At 48.7% G+C, this 17,005-nt stretch overlaps 1 protein-coding gene across 2 annotated transcripts in view; it reads right to left on the bottom strand.

Moving 5' to 3' along the window:
* Positions 1 to 3,409: 3,409 nt before the first annotated feature.
* The window catches only part of PPP1R10 (protein phosphatase 1 regulatory subunit 10), a 37,827-nt gene continuing 24,231 nt past the window's right edge, over positions 3,410 to 17,005 (bottom strand). For both annotated transcript variants that reach the window (XM_027524937.1, XM_027524936.1), the window contains exons 3-20: positions 12,999 to 13,117; positions 12,037 to 12,123; positions 11,752 to 11,887; positions 11,284 to 11,335; positions 9,189 to 9,266; positions 8,867 to 9,040; positions 8,583 to 8,688; positions 8,374 to 8,486; positions 7,794 to 7,894; positions 7,394 to 7,538; positions 7,159 to 7,317; positions 6,804 to 7,050; positions 6,592 to 6,655; positions 6,294 to 6,488; positions 6,082 to 6,157; positions 5,765 to 5,878; positions 4,890 to 5,600; positions 3,410 to 4,633 (exon numbers count right to left, since the gene is read on the bottom strand). In XM_027524937.1, coding sequence (XP_027380738.1) covers positions 4,524 to 4,633; positions 4,890 to 5,600; positions 5,765 to 5,878; positions 6,082 to 6,157; positions 6,294 to 6,488; positions 6,592 to 6,655; positions 6,804 to 7,050; positions 7,159 to 7,317; positions 7,394 to 7,538; positions 7,794 to 7,894; positions 8,374 to 8,486; positions 8,583 to 8,688; positions 8,867 to 9,040; positions 9,189 to 9,266; positions 11,284 to 11,335; positions 11,752 to 11,887; positions 12,037 to 12,123; positions 12,999 to 13,105 — 2,775 coding nt within the window. In that variant the 5' untranslated portion in view covers positions 13,106 to 13,117 and the 3' untranslated portion in view covers positions 3,410 to 4,523. The remainder of the gene's footprint in view (positions 4,634 to 4,889; positions 5,601 to 5,764; positions 5,879 to 6,081; positions 6,158 to 6,293; positions 6,489 to 6,591; positions 6,656 to 6,803; positions 7,051 to 7,158; positions 7,318 to 7,393; positions 7,539 to 7,793; positions 7,895 to 8,373; positions 8,487 to 8,582; positions 8,689 to 8,866; positions 9,041 to 9,188; positions 9,267 to 11,283; positions 11,336 to 11,751; positions 11,888 to 12,036; positions 12,124 to 12,998; positions 13,118 to 17,005) is intronic.

Genomic DNA, 17,005 nt, shown 5'->3' with positions numbered 1-17,005 from the left:
TGCACCTAAATCTGGACAAAAGAATGCGCTTCTCCAGAAAGGGGAGCCTAATACAGTACAGTGTATGGCTAACCCAAAGCCTGAAAAATGAAATTTCATTAACAAAATTAAATGTTTGTATTCATGACAGTCTTTGTCACCTACAAATCAGGCACCAATGTGGTTCATAATGAGCACTTTGGAATGGTTCAAAAAATTCCTGATTATTCTGCACACCTTCCCAATGAGGAAACAGAGACCCTGAGCTGCCCCTGGCCACCCAGCCTGGAGGAGACTGTTCCTGCGACGGCAGCCCTTGTTTTCTGACCCCAGCACCCTGGGCATTCTCCCTGGGCTGTAGGATGTGGACAGATCCTCACTATTTCTCAAGGTCCTCCCTTACGTGATCCTGCCAAATCATCAGATTCTAGGTAATCTTTCTCTCTTCTGAGCTCAAGGCAACTTAGAATCTACAACGCCACACGTTTGGCAATGTGGACAAGGTGACGGAAGGATGAGTCCTCAGGGGGCACGAGAGCCAGGACAGGTGTTTTAGGGAAGACTGTCACGTCAGCAATACAGTGGGAAAGGGGAACGCCAGGGAGGAGCACCGTGGCCATGAGCGCCGTGGCCGTGCAGAACTCAGAGGAGGCCTGGGTACGTGAGAAGTGGCCCTTGTGAGGCCAGTGCTGATGCAGCAGCTCAGATGCTTGAACTAGCTGCTCTAGGACCATGGTTCTCAACGTGTCCTAGACCAGCAGCAGCAGCAGCACCCAGAGTTTGCTAGAAATGCAAAGATAGGGTTGACACAGAGGTCAGAAGTTACAAGGTTATTTGGGGGGTGGGGGTGGAAACGGAATAAGAAGGAAGAAGAGGTCAGTTGGAACAGGAGAGCTGTGCCTGCAAGGCTTGGTGAAGAAGCAGAAATGGGCACAGTAGCGCCTTTGGAGTTTGTCACAGGAAACGGTGTTAGAGTGGAAGGTAGGGTCGCCTTTAGTGTGAGTGATAAGGGAAGACTTCTCAGGAAGTAACACTAAAGACAAGGCCTGTAGGTGGACAAGGAACCAACTAGATGGATAAGAAAGAGCCTTCATGGAAGGGACCAGAATGTGCAATGGCTCAGAAGCTGGAAAGAGCTGGTCCTGGAAGATGGCTTGAGCTTAGAGCTTGAGCAGCAGCTAGGACACATGAGGCCTTACACACCTTGATAGGGAGTTAGGATATGGTTCTAGGAGCATTAGAAGGCCATCGGAGTGTATGCAGGAGTGTGAATTTTCACAAAATTGTTCTGGCTGCTGGGTAGAGTGGTGGGTGGGGGGTGATAGGGAGAGGAGATGCCAGGAGTGCTGTTAGATATTCCTTTGGGCAGGAGAAGATACCCTCCCTCTTCTAAGAAAGGAAGGGAGATAACGTGAATGCAGATATTTTCAGGTGAAGAGAAGAAGCGGTGCTCACTTGGCATGGGGCTGACTTTCTCAGAGGATTTGGTGCCAGAGAGTCAGTAGGAGTTAGGAAGTTTGCCAGCCAGCTGTGAATGTTGAATCAGTGCTAGTAATTTGTACTAGGCCAAGATGGTAGGATTTCATGATTTTTCAACATTAGGTGTACTGCCTGGGAGCAGGAATGGGAGAAAGAATAATGGTGATTCAGAATTGGAGATGGAACCAGTGTGCTTAGGGAAGGGTTGACAGAGGAGTCAAAAGTTAAAAGGTAATTTTGGGGCTGGGGGTGGAAATGGAATAAGAGGAGGAACAGACCACCTGAAACAAGGAGAGATGTGTCTGCAGGGCTTCACTTCAGTCGTGCAGTCGTGTCCGACTGCGACCCCATGAACTGCAGCACGCCAGGCCTCCCTGTCCATCACCAACTCCCGGAGTTCACTCAAACTCACGTCCATCGAGTCGGTGATGCCATCCAAGCATCTTATCCTCTGTCGTCCCCTTCTCCTGCCCTCAATCTTTCCCAGCATCAGGGTCTTTTCAAATGAGTCAGCAAGGCTCAGAGAAACAGAAATGGGTACGTGGGTACAGTGACATGGACCAGATGCTCAAGCTCTCTCCCTGCCTTAAAAAAGGAAACTCAAGTGACAGGTTATTTTGGATTTTCATGGAGAATTTGCAAGAAAAATAGCTGAATTTAGTTTTAAAATAGAAAAAAAGGAGTTCTCTTAAAAGGTTTTTGTGGCCTGTTGCAGGAGATGGAAGAAGGGGAGAAGCAGGCAGTCGATGGAACCAGAAGCACAAGAATTTTAAACTTTTTTTCACTTGAGCTGTGTACTTAGTTGGTTATTTCTTAGCGTGGCCCTTGTATTATGTCTTCTCAGGTCCTCTCCCAGTGCACAGAGCAATAGGATGACTGAACACTCTCCCAAGAAGGGGCAAAAGGATAAAATAAGCCAGTGCAGGTGGCACGTGTGACGTTTAGGGAATTGCTGTCCTCTTGTGGCCAATCCTGGAAACAACAGCCAAGAAACTTGTGTTCTAGGGCTGTGTCCTTTTAGTGTTTTCCAGATCAGCAATCAGCAACACTTGGGAATATGTTAGAACTGTAGAATCTTGGAATTCATCCCAGACATACTGAATCAGAAAATTTGCTGAACCCCATTCCCAATTCCAATGATGCTGAAAGGTTGGAAACCACTGTTCTCAACCTATAGCCCCAAATCCCCACCCTCCTTTTCCCTCTCCCTGCAAAATGTAATCTAATATAGAATAGCAGAACTTCCTATTTAAAGTTAATCCTCCTCATGCCTCCTGTCTCCCTAGGAGTGTTTTTGTTTTTTTTTTAATATACTTTTTTTCTTCTTGGCAGCACAGCGCAGCTTGCACGATCTTAGTTCCCCAACCAGAGATCAAACCCAGGTCTCAGCAGTCAAACTACTGAATCCTAACCACTGGACCACCAGGGAATTACCATCCCTGGGAATCTTACTCCATCAGTTACGCCCTCAATACCTAGCCTTAAGATCTAAAAATAACTCAGTCTACACCTAGCAGCAGGCCTGTTTCCCTCTACACTGCAGAGCTGCGGGAGTAAGCTGTCTACACTCTAAAATTTTTCCACTGGAGCTGCTCGTCTTGCAAGAATCCACCTGTTTTTCCTTCCTTCCCTCCCTAGGAACTGCTCTTGGATTTTTCCTTCTTCACTTTTATCCCTCCCCTAAGCTAGTCACAGGGCTCTTAGAATCAACTAGACTCAACATGCCTGTACCTCCCGCAGTGGGTGATCTGTGAGCTCTGCCCTCCCCAACGCTGAACTGCACGCCACCTACCCTGTACCCTGTGTGGTATTTATAGTCAAAGCACTCCTTCACCCGTGTTTCACTTACCAAAAACAAAGGACTGAAAACCACTCCAGAGGTACTGATGAACCTTTGACCACAGCTAATAATGGTTTCTAACAGAGTCCAAACACACTGGAGGTTAAATACTTCTCTTTCCACTGTTTATTATTAATGTACAAAATATACAAAACCAAAAGAAAAAGAAAATACTCATCCTCAAATCCATTGTGGCTCTAACCCAAGACCCTGCACAAAACCTAACCAATCCACTGTTTTCATAGAAAACAACTGATGCCGAGACGGGTGAAGGAGAGGACTGGGAGAGGGCAGGTCATCTTATCGAATCCACCCAGGAAGGCACCTGGTGGGGATTCAGAGGTGGCTGACAGGGCAAGGGAGCTGGAGGCCTCACACCTACGAGGTTCCAGGTGGGGACCAGGAGCACGCTCACTCCCAGAGGCAGTGCATGTAGTGTGACTGTCAGGCCCAGCATGCCAGGCTTCAGTTGATGAAAAGCTGGTCTCACTGTTTTACAGTTTCCAGAAAGAGCTGTAGGCAAGGGTGGACCACCACCATGGCCTCACCTCTGCCAGCTACAACTTTCACGGGCTGCAGGTGTGATCTGCCATCACTGAACCTAGCACACTCAAGGCGCAAAACTTGAGTGTCCTCGAAGGTTGCAAAAGTCTCACTTGAGAAAGGACTCAATGTAAAAAGCCTGTGTTCGGGGAGGGGTGGGGACGATGTGTTCCAGAACTCAAATCCAGCCTGATTGAGCCCTCTCAGTGCAGTGGGGTACACGGTACCCCTTTACATCCCCACCCATGGGGAAATGAACGTGGCTGGGAGGATTTCATAAGTGCAGCTGATCCCACGTCAGAGTTCCTTGTGCATGTCGAAGACCCACAGCAGGAGAGCAGAGGTGTTCTCCAGGATAACCAGCTCTAGGTTCTCAGGCGTGAAGGGCAATACCGGAAAGGGGCTTGGGATACAGGGCAAAACTCCTCAAAGAGTGAAGCCAACTGGGTCTCCTCTTCAGCAGTCCAGGGTACAGAATGTGTCCAGTCTCTCTCCTCCCCAGACTGGAGGAAAATATGTACATTGATGCGCACCAGTGATCAGAAAACCCCCAGAACCCAGGCGTGTGGGCACTGAGGGGCCGGCTCCTCATCAGCTGGGGGAAGGGGAAATGGGCCTCACAGAAGCCATAAGAGAGTGGAAGGAGCAAGGCTGCAGTCCACAGGGCGGGGCGGGCGGGGGCCTAGGGCAGGGGCGGCCCGTTGACGCCCGGGTGGTAGAAGGCACAGTTGTTCTCGTAGCGGCAGTTGCCCTTCATCATGAAATGCCGACACACGGGGCGGTTCGACATGTCTGTGGGGATGAGGATGGGGTCGTTAGACAGGAAGGCTCAGAGGCCAGTGCCACTCATCCCCCCAGTCCAAGGCATCCTGAGCGCCGTCTTTCAGAGACCTAGTCTTGGGGGCCTGGGAGAAAGGCAAAAGGGGATGCTGGGAACTGGGACTGAGGTGACCTCATGTCCTGCCTGACATACCCCCAGTAGTGAGGCCTCCCAGAAACTTGTACGGGACACCAAGAGCTGTATGTGGGGGACAGGGAGCAAACTCACCTCCTCCGTGGCTGTGGCCGCCATCATGCCCTCGGTGGCCCCCTCCTCCATGGCCAGGGCCATCATGGCCACGGTGCTCGTGAGGGGGTGGCCCTCGGTGGTCGTGGCCTCGGTGACCAGGGACATCATGAGGCCGGTGGCCATGGGGTCCCCCGTGTCCAGGGCCTTCATGGGGCCGATGGCCACCACCAGCACCCATTCCTCCACCAGGGCCTTCATGGGGGCGATGTCCACTGCCTCCACCCATGCCACCGCCGGGGCCTTCGTGGGGGCGGTGCCCCCCACCCATGCTACCACCAGGGACTTCGTGGGGGCGATGCCCACCACCCATGCCACTGCCAGGGCCTTCATGGGGACGATGTCCGCTGCCACTGTTCATGCCACCACCAGGGCCTTCGTGGGGACGATGTCCACCGCCGCCAACCATGCCCCCACCAGGGCCCCCTCGTCCATTTGGGGGTCCGCCTCCAGAGCGACCTCCTCTGGCCCCCCGGAATGGAGGAGGAGGAGGGGGAGGTTCATTTCCTCCTCGGCCACCGCGGCCTCTATGGTATGGCCCAGGGCCAGGTCCTGGCCCGCCCCGCATCGGGCCACCCCGCATAGGGTCACCCGGGCCATCCCAGAAGGGGTCACCCCCCCGGGGCGGGGGTGGAGGACCCAGGAGACGTGGACCCACCGGCCCACCAGGGCCCCCAGGGCCTCCATGGGGACCTGTTAGGAGGGGAAAAAAAGGGAGAGACAAGGTCAGCTACCTGAATTATACCTAGGGACCACCATCTCCCAACCTAAACCACCCCCAGGTCTAGTCAACCCTGCGCTGTTACCAGGCCCAATCCAGCAGACAAGCCCCTTCTAACCGCTTGCTCTCCACCTACCTGGCATAGGCCCCCCAGGTCCAGGGGGGAAGTGCTGCATGCCCTTGGGGCCCCCAGGACCTCCAGGTGGGAAACCATTGGCTATCGGACCAGGGCCTAAGAGTCCATGTGGCACTGTTGAATAAGGAGTGAAGCAGTCAGCAAGAGAATTCGAGAAGAGCGGCATGATGTCCTCCCGCTTAGGCACGTCCAGCCAGCCCTTCCCACCAACCTGGCAGAGTGCCACTCTCTATCCAGTCTTCCCCTCAACACCCAAGCTCCCCCAAGTCCACTGCCGGTCCCCTCGCCCAGGCCCGGGGGCTGGCCCTGAGCATTACCCAGCATCTGCTTGATCTTGTCTGAATAGTCTGCTTGCTTCAGCAGTTCTTCTGAGGGGTGACTGTTGGGGCTACCCTGTAAGGCAAGGACATTGAGGACAAGGTCAACAGAGAAGAAGGGTAATACCCTGAGGCGCAAGCAGATGGGGAGGCGAGCAGAAGGGGAGTGAAGAGCAAGGGAGGCAGGAGAGGGGCAGGAGAGAGGCTTGTACCATGATGGAGGTGAGGATCTCCTGCACGTTGATGCCCCCTCCTCCAGGACCCTGCGGGCTCTTCCCGGCGCCCATGCTCCCCATAAGATTAGCCAGAACGGGAGGCAACTTGGAACCACCTGCTCCATCAGGTGACCCACCGGCTCCCCCAGGTTCCAGGGTCTCAACATATGGGGTCTCATCCATGGAACATTCCTGGAAGAACAAGTGGACAATCGGGACCAACAAAGAATGAAGAGACTGTCTCACATGAAAGAGGCATTAACAATCACAACCTCCATCAGCATGCAATACTCACCTCATCTAGGGGGATGAGCTTTGGAGGGATAGGCTCATAGGGCTCAGGATCCGGCTCATGAGGGCTGTCAGGAATGCCGCAGGCGATAGAAAAAAGTAAAAGAATGACAGTCAAATTATTTACTCAGGCCCTCCACTTTCTTCCTAACCCCCACCCCCTTCTGATTACCTCAAGGGCTCAATACCTCAGGGAGCAACCCCACTCCTGCTCACCTTTCCTTGTTCAGGAAGAGCTCCTGAAGGATCCCCTTCTCCCGCTCAGCCTGGATGTACCGCTCCTGGCTGTTGCTTCCAGGGGTGACGAGGGGCGAGGGCAGCACCAGGGGCCGGGGGCACACCCAGGGCACCTTCTCCTCCATGTTGTCATGGCTCAGACGCCGGGCAGTCTCAAATGCGTGTCGGTCTGACAGTATCTCTCGCTTAGCTGCTTCGCCAAAGTCCTTGATCTTATTCACGTTTACTATCACCCAGGAGAAGAAAAGCAAGAGGGGAAAGTAAGCCCAACCAAGTCCGTTTACCAACCAAGTCCTTCAACCCCACCTCCTACAGAGGAAACTGGATCGCTCACCTCGCTCAGTTTCATCCAGTTCAAAATAGAAATACTCTCTCAGCTTGCCCTCCTCCGGCCACGTCACAGTTTTCCTCTTCCTGCCTTTCCGGGTCAGCTGGCTAGGATCACTGGGACTCTCCACTGGCTTCACATCCAAAGCTCCTGGCTCCAAAGAGGCTGAAAGCAGAAGTGATTTCAGACCAGTCCCTTCCTTTCAAAGAACCCCCAAACCTGATCCAGGTTCTGAACTCACCAGTATCCATGAGCTCTGGGACTTCAACAGGGGGAACTGGGGTCCCGGGACGTTCTGTGTCCATAGTCTCAGGAGGTGCTGGCTCTGGGGAAGAAGGTTTGGCCACGCTTGGTTCTGTGCTTGTTTTTCCTTCAAATGGGCTTGGCTATTGTGGAAGAAAAAGAAGTCACTGGGCACACAGGAAAGGCAAGGTCAAGGCAGGGCAATCAGTTCAGGTTCTAGGAAGGATCCCGACACTTCCTGTCAAGGAAGACCACCTCTGACAACGCTCTGCTGCTGCCACCAGTCTACGTCTGAGACAACGTCTCTTGCATCCCCCAAGCGCTCCAAGCTGCTGGGCCCTTCTTTTCCCTGTACCTTTTCTACCTGGTCACTGGCACCTACTGCCCAGTGCCCGTACCTTGGCAGCTGTGGGTGACAGCACCTTCTTCTTCTTCTTAATTTTGATGCCTGGGACAGGAGCTGAATTGAGTGCATCCAGAAAGCCCAGGCCCTCCATAGCTGCAAAAGAAAAAAAACATAACATAGCATCATCAGACCTCTTCATGAGCCTATTCTTACAAAGTCTGGGCAGAAAATTGGTCAATAGAAATTCTGCTGCCTGAATGTTGGACACAATAAGCTCAAGGTGACCAGGAAGCATATGTAGGAGGATTTGCCCAAGAAATTCTTGTCATTCTTTCTTCTAAAGGCAGGTAAGCCATGGCTCTGGATATGAATCACAGCTCAGGTAAGTGACAAAGCCAGCCCCCACGAACGTGACAGCTGGGAGCACCCCAACCAGTCACTGAGCAGCAAGCCTCCCTAGTCCATCTCTCAAATCACTCCTAAGCCATCCTCTGAACGATTCCCATGGAGGGAATTTCTGAGGTACCCACGTCAAAAGACACCAATAAATCAAAAGAAAATGGAGAAAAGCGTTTCATTCCCATGAAGAGTTGGCTCCCAATTCAAAGTACGTCCTCCCACTTTAGACTCACGTTGTGGTGGAATGATCTTCACTTTGATCTCTTTGGTGGCGTTGGGTGTTGTGTTGAGTGGTTTGTATTTCTTCTCTGCTGGCGGGGCAGCATCTCCTGGGGCAGCTGCAGAACTGTGAGAAAGGGAACCGTCAGCACCAGACTTGCCCCTTCCTTCTCCCTCAGGGCCACAGACCCCGACCATTCAGAACCCAGAATGTGCTCCGTACCTCTGACGCTTGAGGGGGATGGGTTTAAGGTTGTACTTGTCAGAAACCACCACTGCACTGGCATTCTTCTTCACAGGCACCAGAGACGGGGTCTCCAGCTCTAGTCCTGAGGGAAAAGACATGATGTTGGAGATGGACTTTCCCCCCTTAACCTTCATCTAGCCGTATAAACCCCCGTGACGCCTCACCCACTAATGTTCCGTCTTCTACAGTTACGGCAGAAGTCTGTAGGCCGGGTTGTGTACCTACCCACAGACCCTCCAGAGGCCAGAAGGCAGTCTTACCGGTGGAGCGGAACTTGGCGTGACTGGGCGCTGTGGTGCGGAGAGACTTGGGCTTCTCCCTCTTCTTTTCGGGGGCCTCCTCAGCCCGAGTCTCAGCCTTCACCTCAGTCACCGGTCGCTCAGGAGGGGTGGTTCGACTCTTTCCCTCTTCTTTCCGCTTCTTCTTATCTTTCTCTGTTGTGGAAAAACAGAGAAGAAAAGGATTTTAGTTAGATGAAGAGAAAGACTGTCAGAAATAAAAAGCAGGCTATGGGCATGGAAGGCCACAACCCAGTGGGAAAGAAAGAAAGAAATCCAAGGGATCAAGGGCCAAAGAGCTTACCAGCAGGCTGGGTACTGCTCTGGGAGCGGATGACCGCCATCCAGTCGCTGACAAGGACTGAGGCCAATTTCCGGAGTTCTGCAGGTAAGAGAAAGAGGAAATGCCTAAGTAATGTAACATACTGCATGGAGATTCAAGTCATAAAACTAGAAGATGGCAGAATAAACCCGTGCCTATGCTCTTCCCCTACCCACTTATTACAATAAAATCAGGAGAAAGGTGGGCAGAGTTCAAGTATCTGAAGGGCTATTAGATTTAAAAAGAAACTGTATTAGTCTACCTCATCCTAAAGGGAAACTTAATGCAAAATTTCAAGGAGGCACATTTAGATCCTCTTTAAAAAGCATTTTCTAGGCAATCTTTTTTTCCTAGAATGCTGCTAGTGACAACAGCTTTTTAAAAAATCAATTAGATGTTGCAAGAGTGAAAAAAGAAATTGAAAACCAGACCAATTTAGAATGAATGAAACAGTTTATCTAGAGAAAAAAGATGGTCAGAGAATTTAAAGATAAAAAACAATTTATTTCTAAATACATGGGAGAAAAATTTGTTGCCTTTTCTTTCCTTCTGTACTTGGCAAATAACATCTCCTGTCTACAGGACCTCTTTCCGGGCCAACGTTCCAATTATGGGCTCATTCAATGACGAGATTATGGTAGAACATCAAAACAACTTTTCAAAACAGTCACAAAACCGGTAACTTCTATACTTAGTGCAGTGTGAACCCCAATGCATCCCCAATGAAGAAATATAATATCCTAACATGGCAATGGCACCCCACTCCAGTTCTCTTGCCTGGAAAATCCCATGGACGGAGGAGCCTGGTAGGCTGCAGTCCATGGGGTCGCTAAGAGTTGGACACGACTGAGAGACTTCACTTCCACTTTTCACTTTCATGCATTGGAGAAGGAAATGGCAACCCACTCCAGTGTTCTTGCCTGGAGAATCCCAGGGATGGGGAAGCTTGGTGGGCTGCTGTCTCTGGAGTCGCACAGAGTTGGACATGACTGAAGCGACTTAGCAGTAGTAGCAGCAGCAACATCTTTTGGGAGCAACTGATACTATGGTCCAGTGACACAGTTGATAAGGAATGTACAATTTCAGTATCTAAAGTCAGCACAGAATAATGAAGGCAGCGTAATTAAGCCAGCTGAAAGAAGAACCAATACACCCTAGCAGATACTCAGAAGATGGGCAATGATTTAACGGGATTTCTGTGTTATATACCACCCTACAAAACTACTCTGAGATGTCACAAAAATAGTGAAGTGCTCATTATATAAAAGGATGGAAAGCCAGGGAATATTTTTCACTTAGGCAACACAATGTAAGTTACAACAAAATCAAGATCGTTTATCCTGGAAAATGTTCCCAGGGTTTGCTGCTGCAGCTAAATGGAACTACAGCTAGGCCTGCTGAGGCCTGGATGCTCCCACCACACCAAAGCCATAGCCTCTTTCCAAAGGGACCAAACACATCCTTGCCCACAGACAAAGAGCAGGCCTATATTCTGATCAGGAGAGCAGCTCTGCTGCAAGACTGTTCACTTGCAGGAAACTAGTATCCTTTGCTCCTGGATTACACCTTGGGTATAAAATCTGGGGTGAACTCTTGGATGGATGTAAATCCTTTTCTTCTCTAAAGAAAAGCCAGGGACTTCCCTGGTGGCACAGTGGATAAAGAATCTGCCTGCCAATGGAGGGAACACAGGTTCAGTCCCAGGTCCAGAAGATTCTACAGGCTGTGGAGCAACTAGGTCCGTGCGCCACAGCTACCGAAGCCCATGCGCCCAGGACGTGTGCTCCACAATGAAGAGTAGCCCCTACTCAACGTAACTAGAGAAGCCCCTGCACAGTAACGAACACCCAACACCACCAAAATAAATACATAAATAAAATAAAAATACAAAAAAGAAAAGCCAGAACTGTATGACCCTTGCCAGGAGCTCCAAAACCCTTTGTCTTAGAAAAGGAAAGAATCTCTTGCTATCAAAGCTAAGACATACCCCAGGAGTCGCGATTCTGCCATGCCCTAACAGCAGGGTGTTTACTGGGAAAACTAGCATATACGTTGTTAGGAAAGGACAGGCCCTCACCTTCATCGTCACTCGACTTGCTCAGCTGCTTCACCAGTTTGGCTGTGTTGTTCTAGCAAAGAAAGGGAGCAACAGGACGGTAAGTGACAGGAGGAAAAGCTGCCCCCTCAGAGCTCACCACCCCCAGACTCACTCACAGTCTCTCAACAGCCACTAACACCGCACACACTCTTTCTCTTATAAAGCCCTGGGAGACATATTCTTACTCTAAATCAACCCACTTAGGTAGATTCAATCACTCCCATTTTACAGATGAAAGAACTGAGGCTTGGATGTACACAGTGCCTCATGTCACACACCTATTAAAAGAGACAGATTTGAACCAAATCTTGATTCTAAATTCCTCTTTTTTTTTAACCATTCTACCTCACAGGTCCAAGACTGCAGCCACATCAGAGTGGATGTGGGGTTTTCATCTGTTAGGCTAAACCAAAAAGGAAGAATCAGGATTCTAAAGACCGAAGGTACCTGCTTGAGATGGTCAACAGTGAGGGGCAGGTGCTGCAGGGTCAGCAGAATTTGCTGTAAGAGGGGAATGTTGTTGGTCGTCTTCGAATACGTCAGCCAATTGTTAAGAAGCTTGTAACCACCGACGTCAATAAACCTGCAGACAGGCAGGAGGATCTGTGATGCCCTTCTTTCGGGAGTACACCCCACCCTTCTTGTCCCCCATCAATGACCAAAGAATTCCATGCCTCAGCACCCCACTTCTAACTACATCCCCCCATCCCAGTCACCCAGGTCCCCACTTACTTGATCAGTACTTCCGGTGAACGGGTCTGCAGGAGAATGTTCAAGTATGTGCACCGACTCACCATCTTTCGTGCCTCCTTCATCAGGCTGTAAAAGAGGAAGTGCAGTTAGAAATGAAGGGTGTCTAATCCGCAAGTGCCCAGACATTCCTGAGAACTTGGGATTCTGCTCCCGGGTGAGGGAATCACACAGGCCCCCAGAAGGATGGGGTGGGTTAGGGGAGATGTGGAAACACCCAGAAAAGTGGAACACAATGGAGGAGACGCACTGAGGTCTCCAATCTGGGGAGGTGGGTGTCCCTGCTTCCCTCACACATAGGACATGTCTGATGCTGCTTCCAGGTGAAAGCCTTTGCCTTCAATTACCATCTCTCAGGACTGACTCAGTCCTAAGTCGCTTTCTCTGGAAAATGTGAGGATTCCTGAAGAAGACATAACCAAACCAAGACTCCTGTCACCCGGCTCCTCTGCTTCCTTCCTTCGCTTGGGACTGTGGCTCTCCAAATATCCAGAGGCCATTAGGGCCAGGGGCCTACTTTACTATCACCAGTTCTAACATAATTGGATTTGAATCCTAGTCCACTGACTCCCACTCCTCAGGAACACACTTCACTATCTGCCTTAAGGATAATCATATTCAGTTCAGTTCAGTTGCGTCCGACTCTTTGTGACCCCATGAATCACAGCACGCCAGGCCTCCACCAACTCCTGGAGTTCACTCAAACTCATGTCCATCGAGTCGGTGATGCCTTCCCGCCATCTCATCCTCTGTCATCCCCTTCTCCTCCTGCCCCCAATCCCTCCCAGCATCAGTCTTTTCCAGTGAGTCAACTCTTCGCATGATGTGGCCAAAGTATCAGCTTCAGCATCAGTCCTTCCAATGAACACCCAGGGCTGATCTTTAGTCGTATTACAACACACAATATCCTCTACTCACAACAAATTCAAAGGGTACACACTCACCTGAAGATTTTCGAAATCCCATCCACACTCTTGACTTCCCCATCTCGGTTAAGGAAACTATCCAGGCCCTTGAGAAGCTCTTTGGGGTCTATGGGACCCGAACCCATGATCAAGGTTTTCTAAGAGGATAAAACAAATACACAGAATAAATGCGTGGCAATAACAGCTCCAACTGCCTCTAATAAATTCCATCTCTACATTTGTCAGATTAGCAGTGACTCGTTATTCAATCTACATTCAACTATATTCACCATTACCCAGATAAGAAAAATCAACACAGACCATTGTTTCCACCAAGAAAACAGCCCTGGCAAGTGAAGCACTGTGTTAACACTGACTGAAGGGATAAGAATTAGACTGGAAGACTGAGGCAGCACCTGTCCTCTTGCTCCAAGTGACATCCTTCCTAGGACAGCTGAACTTCACAATGTGTAACAGGTAAGGTTCACATTCCCAAAACACTCAACTCTCCAAGGCATTTTTGCTTATTATGTATGGTTTCTCCTTAGTTGTTAAAAAATCTACCTTAAAACACACACACCCCAAACTACTAGCTTGAGAAGAACTGGGCCAATCATGGGTGTTGGGCTAAGTGTCTTTCGTGAGTCAATTATTTTTTGTCTTAGCTCACAAAGAGTCAACTGCCAGAGGTGGCAGGATAAGGTATGTTTCCATCAGTAGATAATCGTTCTAAGTTGTAGGTCAAAGAGAAGGAAATAAAACTTGAAACAGATCCTCTCCCCCAGGGGGGTTAGAGGTGGCTCCCAGAAATCAGACAACTGGAGGTAACAAAAATCAAGCAGGTCCTTTTAAGCCTTGAAAAAAAAGATCCCTCATTAAACAAACACTGCACAAGTTTTTATTGTTTCAAAGTTAAGGGCAAGATTACTTTGTGGTTTCAAAAGCAAAGAGGAGGCTCTGATTCCTAACTCCCCACCTAAATCAAACCACCACCCACTATCCCTGAGTAGGGCCTGAAATTAGATACCATGAAGGGAAAAAGAAAGGAACAAATAAAACCAAAAGATGGAAAAATGCCATTAAATTTTAAGTAGCTACTTTAGACCAGGTTAGAAAAGGAGTTAATTAAAAGCTAAACACAGCTGTTTTGGGACAGAGAAGGGTAAAGCCATTTCTAGGCCAGAACCCAAGTTCAAGAGAGGTAATTTAGAATCAATATATGGTTCTGATTAGGATTTTTATCCACAATGCCCCTAAACACTGGCTCCTGAGAGGCAGAACAGGCACCTTAGTAATATCGACATCTGGGAAACAAGACACTGGGCAGGAAGGTGGCAAGGTGAAAACAGCCTCCTGCACCCAGTGCAAAGACAAAGACAGGAAACAGTGGCGCTCTACAAAGATGACTATGCTTTCTGCAGAAAGCAGGCTTCTTTTAAGATCACGTCAATTAGTGATATTTAGTCTCAAGCTAAAAGAGAAAAACAAGCATAACAATCTCAACCTTTTACTCTTCCCAACAAAAAAGTCAATGAACTGCTAAATTTCCAGGTCCTAACAACCTAGGCCAAGAAGAGGCAGAGGCAGGGGTTGGGGGTGGCGGTGGAGGAGAGACTTGGTTCCCGAGACCAGAACCTGTGGGCTGAACACAAGGAGCGAAGAAAGGTGAGCACATCTGGGGTAACTGTGCTGCTGCTGATGCCCTGCAATCTCCACAAGGGCAGGTAGAACCTAAGGTCAGAGGAAAAAACATTCAAGTCCAATGCCACATAAATTAGAAGTCCAGAGGCCAAACCCACTGAAGTGGTGACTCTTACACACAGAGACAGACACGGGGATACAGGAATTTTCCCCAGGTAGTAAGCCACTATAAAGTAATATATAGACACAACAAAGGAATACATAAAACAGATTTCCCATGTGCTAGAGCCTGGAAAAGCAAGAGTGACTCCCAAGTAATATATATCATTAAATAACCAATGATATGCCATTTGACAAAAAGCTTTCTATGTAACTTCATTTCAAACCAATACCCCCTAAATATAGCTAGACCCTCAGATTCAAAGCCAGAGCTGAATACACAGCACCTTGGAAAAGTCCCTTTTGCACCACCAGTTAGGCCAACAGACCCATTTGCCCTACTTCCTTCACACACAGACATAAAAAAACCTGTCACCTGAGCTCAAATGTTCCATTGCTTAAGTGGGTGGGAGATCAGAGAACTTTCTTTCGAGGGAAACCAGTGAGCACACGGAGAAACTCTGTCCAGTGCCTTCTACTAGGAATGGGACCCAGGGACAACTTTTTAATTCCCAATCGTTACAAGCAAGAATAAAATAGCCAAGAAAAGCTAGAAAACAAAGCAGAAGAAATGTTAAACATTCATTTTGTACTAGTCTTCCTATTATTTATATTCTGGAAATATAATTAAACTTATCTCACAAACAATCATGTGGCTTTAAAATCTAGGTGGATTTTCTTATGATGGTTTTTCTTCAGGGAGAATAGCTTTCACTTGCTTAGAAGGACCCCAAGTGGCTTAAAACCTAACTGCCTTATTTTGAAATCAATACATTTAGAAAGAAGGTCCAAGGCACTCAAGTGGAAAGGAAAGAGCCTCGAACTCTGGCACAGGCCTACAGCAGAAAAAGGCAAAGGAGCTGACCAGGAAAGGAGGGGCAGTGACCATGTGTCATAACATATCAGGATCCTGGAAGGAAAGCCTAAGGAAGTTTTCTGGCAACAAAAATAATCCAGGGCACGACATGTTTTGATTTCCTTGAAGGCAGAACATATAGGAGGCTGGTGGGCAAGCAACCTCTGGCATCATCTTTGTCCTAAACCTGGGCTCTCCTTTCGGAGAATGTTGCTGGCAGAGACATGCAGACACAAGGCAATGGGCACTGTTCCACCTTTCTTACCAGAGAGAAAATTAAGTCCAGAAGTGACACCAACTCCTGCCTCCAAAATACATTTTACTGAAGAGTTATCAAATAAGGTGAAAACTTATCTACCTTAGCCAGTTATTCCATACCCATCACCCATCAATCAGAACTGAATTGGTTCAGGACAAAACTTCTATGCAAGTTTAAATTCACTACTCAGAGGAGGAAGGAGTCCAAGTTTAACTTAAGAGGCCTCAGCACTTCTGGAAATGAAGGCCTTTGTAGCTTACATTCCCCACTTCTAAGGCAACTGATGCATTTCCTAGTCTGTCTCCACAGTGAACTGAATTATGTCTCAGGTGATTCACAAGGTTGCACCTCTCAAGTTCCTCCCCTTCAAAATCATTCTGGAAACCTGGTAGCCCCTGCCCTCCTCCAAAGCTTATTTGCTTTTCAATAAAAGTGTAAATTCACTCCCCAACCCAAAGGACAGGGTCCCAGGATACAGCTCTGGCCACAAACTCTAATGATCAGGTTGTCCGACGTTCTCGGGATGGATGTGGGTCCCCTAGAAGACCTTTTTCCCATCTCCCACGTTAAGGCAGATCTTCTTTATTATAATCCCCTGCTCACTAGAGATCAGGAACCCCAGTGGGTAGAATGTTCAGCTCCCAAGGTAGGTATGCTGCAGAGGCACATGGTAAACTGCTTAAAAGATAAAAAACTTGTGGTCAATAGGACATGTGGAAGAGTCCCTCCCACCAATCCAGAAGTTGAATCATTGAGAATCCATACCCAAAACAGTAGCCCTATAGTCTCACCAAGTCAGCACAAAGCAGTTGTACAGAATTGCTTTCCAATTCTGCCTAGACCCTTCACGGCTTCAGGGCAGGACTTCAAAAAATGAAAACTGTATGTAGAGTCTGATTAAGATTTGACTTGGAAAAACTTGAGAGGAAGAAAAAGGTAAGAAAGGGACAAGACCCTTAACACCACCCTCAACTCGGGCATGGTTTTCAAACATGCACCAAATGCTACAGCACTGCCCAAGTTGAAAAATGAGGACATTATTTTCCCACTGTTTTTAAGGAATTTTAGAGGGAAGGAAAAAGAAATTCAAAAAAGGGTGGCTCTTTGGAAAAAAAGAAATGAAGATTGTGA

The sequence above is a fragment of the Bos indicus x Bos taurus genome, chromosome 23 (genome assembly GCF_003369695.1).
Source record: "Bos indicus x Bos taurus breed Angus x Brahman F1 hybrid chromosome 23, Bos_hybrid_MaternalHap_v2.0, whole genome shotgun sequence".
In the NCBI taxonomy this organism is placed as follows: Eukaryota; Metazoa; Chordata; class Mammalia; order Artiodactyla; family Bovidae; genus Bos; species Bos indicus x Bos taurus.
Note: the sequence above shows the minus strand (reverse complement) of the source record. Positions and strands in the feature narration are given on the sequence as shown.